Consider the following 9,511-nt stretch of genomic DNA (forward strand, 5'->3'; position numbering starts at 1 on the left):
CAAAAATTTCCAGCAAAGCAGTCTTTTAAAATGTGAAGGAGAGAATATTTGTCTCCCAATCACTCACTTGTGGTGAGAAGGCCTGGCAGGTTTCCACAGCCCTAGCAGCTCCCAGCAGCCCAGGAACTAGCCTCTCCCTCCTGGTTCTGCACACCCTCTTTTTCTGGGATTCATACATGGTTTTATCAAAGGACCCTTTTATCAGCAACCATTTGCCCCTCTGCCTCAACAAGACGGAGCTGAAAGCTGTTCGCATTCAGAAGAGCCCCGTTCTCATGCACACACAAAGGTCAGGGGAAAGGAAGGTCAGTCGTGGCTTTCTGTCCTGAATTCACTACACACACACACACGCACACACATACACACACCGTACACACCCATGCACACCTTTTAAAAACCTACATTTTCGCTTTTATTTCTTTGTGCAACAATAAAGAACATGATTGTAAACACTAGTGAAAAGGGGTAAAATAGTGAAGTCACTACTAAGGGAAACTGAAATCCCCACTGTTATTCTAAGAACAGGGAGCCTTCGTGGGGTGGGGCGTTTGAGCCCCGATGCAAGCAGAGACGGGCAGGGATGCAAAAGGAGCACGGGCTTCTGAAACACCCAGGCTCCCAGGCAACCCCAGCCCCCCTGAGCCTGGGTTTCCTCATGGACTAACTGGGCAGAGCACCTTTTAAGGTTGCTGCGAAAAGTACACAACTTAGTTCTGAAAATGTCAGTCACTCCCTCCCTACACAAAGTCAGGAAACAGTTATTAAACGGGTGGCCCAGGGAGCTCGCCAGGACCACTGTCATAGTCTGTAGGACACAAAGGAAACGTTGCTAATCATAGATAATACAAAGGACTTTAGAGGAGATTTATAGCTTTCATAAATTGGAGAGGAGCCCTAGGGTGGAATGAAGGGAATCTCTGATAGGTCTTTATCTGAATTCAGATCTTTCTGGAGTGAGAGGGAGGAGGGAGGTGGGGTAGAATGATTGCAAATACATATACCCCTGTCCCTGGATGTGTGTTGTGGACTCTGACATCACCACTATGTATTCAGAGCACAAAAAGGCTGAGACCCATTAAACTAAAGCTCATCCAGGGAGAGCTTAAAGGAGACTTGAACGGTGAATCTTTAGCATCAGCCTCAAGATAGCTCTGAATTCGGGGGGGTGGGGGGTCTATCTTCCAGACGTTCCCTTAGCACTTACTTCCTCTCTACCAAGAGATTTCTAGCTTTCAACCTTTTTTTTTTTTTCTTCCAGAAATAGTTGGTTTTAATTATAAATGATTGAATGACTTCTGGGTACCTATCAGCCTTATGGAAATATGGGAGTGTCAGCTGCCATCCTGGGTCCAACATCCATGCATCTAAGATGATAATGGTCACTTTGGGGTCTTTTCCCAAGCTTTCATTCACTACCAAAAAGACTTTTAAGAAGGTTCTTGATTCCAGACCTTTAGAGAGAGCTCTGATCAGATTTTCTTAGACATGAGAAAACAAAGGCAAATGCTAAGGACCCAAACCTTTTGGGGGGACTGAGGATGTAATATTTTTAATATTTAGCAAGGTTACATACACACCTGACAGATGTGAATGTCAATTTACAAAAAAAAATTTAGTTTGTTTAAAAAACAACCGAAAAACCTCAATCCAAATTTATTGGGATTACAAAAATAACAGCACATTTCATTAACTCATTACAGCTCAGAATTACCAACACAGCCAGAGCATGTTTAAATAAACTGCTTCTTGCCAATACAAATCTCACGACATAAAAAAGAAGTATATTTTCATATTTACAGAAGAAACATGCTGATAGTTTCTTAAAATTCTCTTTGGAACTAATGGGTGAGGCTACTTTTAAAGTCAGAGAACATTTCAAATTGAAGAAGGTAGTTTAGAAACATCTCACAATGCATTTTATCTAATACCACTGAATAATTCTGCATCCTCTTCTAAAGATCGGGTTTTTATCGCAGAGCTTCTGGAACTTCCACCTACAAAAATAGGGGATTTTCTTTCAATAAAAACAGTGCGAATGATAAAGTGAAAAAAATATATCTGTAGAGTATGTCTTTAGCAGTATTCTCCAGGAAGAACTCAGATATAGATTATTGCTGGGTGGTACTCAAATTTTATATTATAAAGTAGGTTTTAAATCACTTGCAACTCTGTGGTAAAATTTTTGACAAGTGATGAATCTGTTCTGGAATGTAGGTGACAACGCCCTGATTTTCTTATTAAGAAAATCGGGATTTTTTTAGATTGAAGTATCTTAAGATGAGCCTGGCCCTTCAAAGACTGAGAAGCCAAGAAGGTGGACCAGGCACATCTCTCAAATGGAAATGTGCTATCTGGTGGCCTGCTCTGGCATACTAAAACATTTAAAATATTGATTAAGTATTTGAGAGGCGACTTTGGTACCCTTGTGCGGTGGAGGCCGGCTCCTTTACTAGGTCTGCGCCCCAGGGTCTGCCCTCGGGTTACTTACGCGCCTTAGCTGTTTCATGCTGCTGCCCCGAATAGCTTCCATGAGATTCTCATGAGCTGATCTCTGTGGGGTAGAAGGTCGGGAACTGTCTTCCACTTTCTTCTCCTGCACTGACCTCAGGGAATTTCTAATTTCCTTTAGGGTACTGTTTGGCTGTTTCTTAGCCTTTTTCCCCTTTTTCTTTTTCTGTCCATTTTGTAAGGCCCGCTGGGCACTCTCCTGCTGTTTGATGACTTCTGCGATGTTCCGCGTGATGAGCTTCTCCGGGGGCGGAGGGGGCGGCGGCGGAGGAGGCGGGGGCGGCAGCCTTTGCGGAGGAAGAGGCGGCGGCGGCGGCGGCGGCGGCGGCGGAGGGGGCGGGGCCACCGGCGACGGAGGCCGGCTCCTCACACTTTGGACTTTCCTGGGGAGTTTGGGGGATGAGCGGGGAGAGTGCCTGGGGGATGCGTGAGGTGAGGAGCCGGGCGTTCCTCTTCGCCAGACTTTGGTCCTAAGGTCGGCTCCTCCATCGTACCCCTCCTGCTGCTTCTGTTCCTGCCTCCGTTTCTGCCGCTGTTTATCCATGTTTCTGGTCAAGAGGCTGGTCATGCTCATTCTTGGTCCTGGGAGCTCGAAATGGTACCCCAGCCTCAGCAGCGTGGTGTTCTCCCTCAGCAGCTTGACGATCTCCATCTCCACCTGGCTGCCCATGATGTGCCTTTGGTTGTGGAAGCGCAGCTCGGTGAGCACGGTGTTGTGCTGCAGAGCCCTCGTGATGGCCAGGATGCCCTTGCCCGTGATGAAGTTGGACTCGATGTTGACGCTGGTGATGTGGCGGTTGACTCGCAGCATTTCCGCAATGGCGGTGGCCACGCTGTCGTCGGCGCGCGTGTTGGCCAGACTGAAGGTCTTCACCACCGTGTTGGCCTTGAGGGCCTCCGCGAAGCGGGTGAGGGTCTGCGACGTGATGTTCTCGATGTTGTTCAGATTGACTTCCGTGGTGTCAGGGTCATTGTTTTTCATCTTTTCCAGAGCATCCTCGATCACCGTAGGGTTTCCACAGGGGTGGATGGCAGCCGGGGGCTCTGTGTTCCTTCCGCTGTGGCCGTTGGTCAGATGTGTGTTTTCAATTTGGCTTTTAAATGGCTCTGGCCTCGAGTTGTCAGAATTGACACTACCGTAATGTACAGATCCATTAATCCCTTTCTCGTTTTCAATTGTTCTTTCCTCTCCTTCGCTGTCCTCCTCCTCCTCGGCCTCGGCCTCGTCCTCCGCCTCCTCTTCCGTATACACCTCTTCAGAAAGCTCACTGTTACTTTCAGTAAAGATAAGCTCTTCCTCACTCTCCTCTTTGTCTTCTTCTGCAACCTAAAGAGCGTGGCATCATCATTAAGTTTGTCATTTCTAAGCACATTTTTTAAATTTACGAAAGTAACACATGGTTTTGCAGTACATACATGGATCAAATCATCATGTTGTCCATCTAAAACTCATACAATGTGATATGTCAATTACATCTCGATAAATTTTTAAAAAAGTAACACACAGCAAGTAATACGGAAGTATATAGGAAAAAAAAGTTCATCTCCACCTTCTGATCTCTCTCGTTTGGGTGACCAAGGTTAATATTTCCTTGCATAGCCCAACAGCTTTTTCTACAAACGTTTCTTTTGCTTTCTGCAAAATAAATATCCAGAATTCAGTTTATTGAATAAAAGTTTGCTATCATTTTACCAGTTTGAACGGATATGTCGGAACTTCTGCTCTGGAAAGCCCTTGATAAAATTTTTATTCTCTTGACTACCTCTTCTGAACTACTTGACTCCTAGTCTATTACAGTTTAGCAAATTCAACTATCCCTTAGGGAATCACCCCTCTGTCCTTCCTTATTTCTCCATCCCAAACATACAAGTGACAACGAAAATATACAACAGATTCATGGGTTCCCTTTCTTAATGTTCAAAAATTCTTCCCCTAATTTGCCTCCTATAGCCTATGTGACAGGAGCCCAGAGCCCTCTGCCTTGTCCTGTCTCAGTGTAGACAGAGGCGGGGCATGTCCCTCTGAGGTAGAGCCTGGCACAGGGTCTCAGAGACCCCACAGAACCTGAAAGCTGAGGCTGTCTCTGTCCTTTCTCTGCGGAAAGAAGCCGAGGGGGCAGGGCTGCTGTTCGGGGTAGGGGCAGGTCAAAACCCAGCTCTCTGCAGAAACTCAATCAGGTCACCCTTTTCAGCAAATCAGCTTGAAATCTCACGTTATCACAGGGTTAAATGAGACAGGACTGCAGGAGACACGAGATGGGAAAGATAATCGCCCTTGGCACCAACTAGATTCCAACCGTCATGTGGAACAGCAGAGAACAGTAGAAAATCTTGAAGCAAGACACTGCCTCAGCCTGATGGTCTTACATTAGTTACCAGGTATCAATTATGAGAGACTTTCAGGCAAACACAATTTCATTCCATCTTTGTCTTTCCTGTTTACAAGACTGTTTGTACTGAGAAGCTCAGGTGACCCCATCTTTCTTTTTCTTGCTACCTTTTCTGATAAAATAAAAATCTCGAGCTTGCTGACAGAGTCCGATTTTCTCTAATGGTATCTTTTAGTCCGTTATTTTCTCTAAGGCCCTGAGACGCTTTCCTGTCCCCAAAGCCTGGATTCTTCCCTCCATACTGGAAATGTTTTTGACCCCAGCCCGAGGCATATGGAATGAGCTTTGGAAAACACTGTGCTGGTCTCCAGGTTAGCTTGCCCAGTTGCTATCAGAAAATAGCCTCCAGTTATCCACTTGTTTGGAGTGGCAGGCACCAAGTGATGGCCTGGGGAAGGGGTCAGCCGCTCCTCCGTGGCCTCCTCCAGTCTTAATTTTTTACTTACTTGTTCAGGAGCAGGAGGGAGAGTGATACAGTGTGTGTGTGTGTGTGTGTGTGTGTGTGTGTGTGTGTGTGTGTTGTAAGTATATGTTTTTAGCTGTTTCAGTATTTGGAGGAAAGGGACCTGTCACAAAATTCAAGGCATACTGCCTGTCATACCACCATTAAATTGTACCCTCTAGTTTTTAAAAGAACTTTAGGCTTTATCTGCAAGAGATGTTTTCCCCTTAAATGTATCTGGAGAGGTCATATGTGAAACTGTTATCCAGCAATGAGTTGTCCTGTAACATCTAAATGGCATTTCTTCCAGAAATGTCTTTGACACCTCCTCAAATTATCCTTGTGATGTGTTCCCACAGTGTTGTACTTCCTCCAATAAAGTACCTATTTAATGATTTGTCATTTTTCTCAAAAGACTGTGGGGTGAGGACAAGGATAGTGTTTGTTTTGTTCACCTTGCACAGTGCTCAGCACGTAGTAGGGACTCAATAAAATTTGTTAACGGAATGGCTCTAAATTGACATTGGTTTTAACAGCCACTGAGAGTCGGGACAAGGCCTAGGAGAAAAGTGCTGATGGGGCTGGGGTCGGGGGAAGGTGACGGACTGTCCTGGTTTGCCCAGGACTGAAAGGTATCCCAGGGAGCAGAGTTTTTAGTTCTAAAATCTAGATAGTCCCAGACAATCTGAGATGGTTAGTCACCCTAGGTGGGGGGCATCTAAGAGAAGAACAGCAGAAGGGAGAAAGGTGTCTAGAGAGGGAGAAAGGAGGATGTAAAAACAATCATTGCCTACTTTCAAAATTATTCTGGCATTTGTACTGACTGCACTGTTCCAGATCACCTATCTGCCACTGCTCTGTAGTTAACCCAGATCCTTGCAGGAATAGGGGTGGGAAGGTGGGGGGGGGCATGAGGTACTGGAGGGCGATGTTGGTGCCCTTAGGGCATCAATTAGGCAAAAAGAAGAGGGTGTCTAACCATTTCTCCTCATTACCTCCCTGGCACCATTACATGAAAAAAGAGGCTTGGTCCCGTTCTGGTTCTGGTTCTACGCATAAAGAGCGGGTTGATTTTAGACAAATCACTAAACCTCTGTGGAGGGGAGTCTCAAAGAAACTGCAGTAGAGTTGAGTGGTTCTCAAACCAGTGTGTGTCATAACCACCCAGAGGGCTTGTGAGGCCACACAGGGCTGGGCCCCATTCCCAGAGTTGCTCATTCAGCAGGTCTGGGGGAGCCCTTGAATTAGTAGTTCTAAGAAGATCCCAGGTGTTGCTGATATACCCACATTCTGAGAATCACAGACTTTGTGCCAACAGAACTTGGTTTGAATTTCAGCTAGAAGCTGTTTATCTCAAATGAGTTCTTAACCTCTCCTAGCGTCAGTTCTCACGTCCAGAAGGTAAGAATTCAGTGAAATAAAATGAACGTACTCATTGGCACCTATGCCTGAAGCCCGGCAGACACCCAAGCTAGGGGAGCTAGATCTTTGGCTCGGCAAGGCCCCTTGGAGCTGTTTAATGCAGGATAAGTTTGTGTGAGTCCAGCTGGGCAGAGGCTGTCATTGCCTAGGGGTTGAACATGATTTTCATAAGCATTTACAGAGCCAGGAGTAGCCTGATAATGGTCTCCTTCTCATGGTCCGTACTGGGCTGCTCTTCACTTACACTGCCGTTCCCCTCCCCCTCCTACCCACCAGTCAGCTGCTTTGAGCTTTTTCCTGGAGTGGAAATGGATTGACACCCTCCACTGGCAAGCTTCTGCTCAGCACTCCTTGTGACTCCAGAGACAACTAGCCAGCAGGGAAGGGGTAGCAGGAGAAAAGTTAACTAGCTGAGAAAGGAATCAAAGTTCATCAACATACAGCCTCTCTAATTGAGCTGATAAGCTATTGGCAGGGATCAGGGATCAGCAAAACCTTTGGCAGGAACTAGTGGGTTTCATCAACAGCTGACAACAGGCTTTGCCCTCTGTTTTCCACTGGTCTCAAGACATTATGACATTAAAATGCCTTTGCTGGGTTATTGCTCCAATGGCTATCTGTCCTGGACATTATGAGGCAATTTTCATCTTTTTATTAAGGAAAATCTTTAAGAACTGTTAGGAAAATGTCATACTTATATTTGATCAGATTTTGGACACACATTTCCACATCAGAAAAAAAAAAAAAGACCTCTGAAAATCATGGCTGTGGAGGAACTGACCAACCCAAATCCTGGCCCGTCATGTGCATCCTTCCTTCTCACCACCACCCCACTCCTTCAACCCCTCAGTGCAGGCGGCCACCGTGGCCTTGGCAGATCCTGGCCTGATCCCAGTGGCCCTTCCTGCGATGATTGACATGGACAAGGCTCACACATATCTTGCTAAAAATGTGGCCAACACACCCTATCATCAAGATCATCTAACAGCGCCTAGATTAGTACTGTGGAAGTCTCGCCATTGGCTTTGGGCCATTTTGATTTGAGATGATCCCAGTGGAGCACAGAGGTATTATACTGTCGCTCCTGACCAGTGTTCTTCCACAAATACAGGAATTTGTTATTTGGACATTCTTATTGTCATTACTAGAATATTTTCCCAGAGCCTAGTCTTTTGAACTTCCTTCTGTGAATGATTCATTTGGCAAATTCAAAGTAACTGTTTACAGGTCAGAGAAGAAGAGCTTAATAGGTCTGACCTCTACTATAAGCACATTTCCTGGCCTTAGAATCACCATTATAAAATAGAACAGAATCTTAGAGATCATCTACGCAGGCATGCTTAACTTGGGTCCTTAGGTGGGTTTCAGGGTGTGTGTCATCATTTTGCAATTCTATGTAAAATGTGTGTATGTTTACACAAGCACACGTTCATTTTCTTAAGAAGGTCCATAAGTTATCAAAATCTCAAAAGGGTGTTTGATTCACAAAAGAAACACCAGATCCAATGTCCTCCGTCGACAGATGGCAAAGAGAACCCTGCAGAAGGGACTATCTGTTTAAGATCTTGCAAGTTAGGCACAGAGCAGGGAGTAGGAATAAGGTCCCCTGACTCTCAGCCCCATATACTTCTCACCACCCCACACTTCCTGCTGTTGGAAAACAAGAATTATTTTTACTATAGTCACCATCACAGTCCAAGCAACCAGAGTACACACTTTTGTCTTTATAGAAGAAAATAAATTTACTTAACCACTATACACACACACACACACACACACACACACACATCTATACACATATATAAATACATCTACATTTCTATTATGCCGCATCCCCAACTTATAACTCAAATTAGACTTACGTTTGGCATAATATTTAAACCCATGCTTTGCTTGTGAGTTATTTTCTTCTTGAAGATCCCATCCTTGTCAATCATAGGACCCCAACTAAGAATTTTACATCTAATCCATTGGGTGGCCATAAAAGTTAGAGGACTATTTCAGCCCGAGAAGATTTTCAATAGCAGCTACAAGTGGGTTATAAGACAAGAAAAGAGAGGAGGGCTGAAAAGTTAGAAAAAACAGCTTCCTGGGTTCAGGGTAGGGCCGTGGGAGCAGCTAAAGAAAAAGAAAATCCGAGAGCCTACCTTTCCACACTCCCCCAGCCTCTCCTTCTCCAAGAGTTTCTGGGACTCCTTTTCCCAGTAGGCCATCAGTGCCTCTCTGCTGAATGTCCCCGTGGGCGTTTTCTCGGTCAGGCTCTTTTGTCTCATGCCCACGGGAAGGCTGCGATCAGGTTCAATATCTTCCAGCTCCCTCTCTAGTTCCCTCAGCTCCTCGGCTGACAGGGAAGCCAGGAGTTCATCCTCATCGATGGATTCGTATTTGCTAAGTCCTCTCCTGTAGCCGAAGGTAGACATGGTCCCTGCTCCGTCAGACCCACAAGGAGCTCGGAGCACGAGTCATTCAAGGCAGCCAGCAGCAGGCAGGGGAAACAAGTGGGTAGGCTGGTTAGCAACTGGTGCTGGGAGTGCCTGCGCTAGCCTTTTAAGAGTGGTGGTACAGGCTGTGACAATGCAGAGAGGGGTGAAGACATAGGCTGTTTTAAGCATCAGACGTCAGCTAGACATTTGAACACAAAGAATGTCACATCGGTGGTGGATGGAGGTCTCGGAACCAGTGGGGATTATTCACATACTGGCCAGGGACATATTTAGCTGAGCCTGATAGCTCATGAGGACAGGCAGAC

The 9,511-nt window shown here is 45.7% G+C and overlaps 1 protein-coding gene across 3 annotated transcripts; it reads right to left on the bottom strand.

The window, feature by feature from the left end:
• Window positions 1-1,626: 1,626 nt before the first annotated feature.
• Window positions 1,627-9,293, bottom strand: LMOD2 (leiomodin 2). 3 transcript variants are annotated; one of them, XM_028489798.2, is made up of 3 exons: window positions 8,910-9,293; window positions 2,493-3,835; window positions 1,627-1,994 (listed from the first exon to the last, which is right to left on the bottom strand). In XM_028489798.2, exons 1-3 carry the CDS (start codon window positions 9,180-9,182, stop codon window positions 1,922-1,924), a joined length of 1,689 nt encoding a protein of 562 aa, XP_028345599.1. In that variant the 5' UTR covers window positions 9,183-9,293; the 3' UTR covers window positions 1,627-1,921. The 3 variants fall into 3 exon arrangements, with proteins under 3 accessions (XP_028345599.1, XP_007101105.1, XP_054940828.1); XM_007101043.3 differs by having other exon boundaries at window positions 2,489-3,835; window positions 8,910-9,292; XM_055084853.1 differs by lacking the exon at window positions 8,910-9,293 and adding an exon at window positions 8,625-8,729.
• Window positions 9,294-9,511: the final 218 nt, after the last annotated feature.

The sequence above is a fragment of the Physeter macrocephalus genome, chromosome 5 (assembly GCF_002837175.3).
Source record: "Physeter macrocephalus isolate SW-GA chromosome 5, ASM283717v5, whole genome shotgun sequence".
Taxonomy (NCBI): domain Eukaryota; kingdom Metazoa; phylum Chordata; class Mammalia; order Artiodactyla; family Physeteridae; genus Physeter; species Physeter macrocephalus.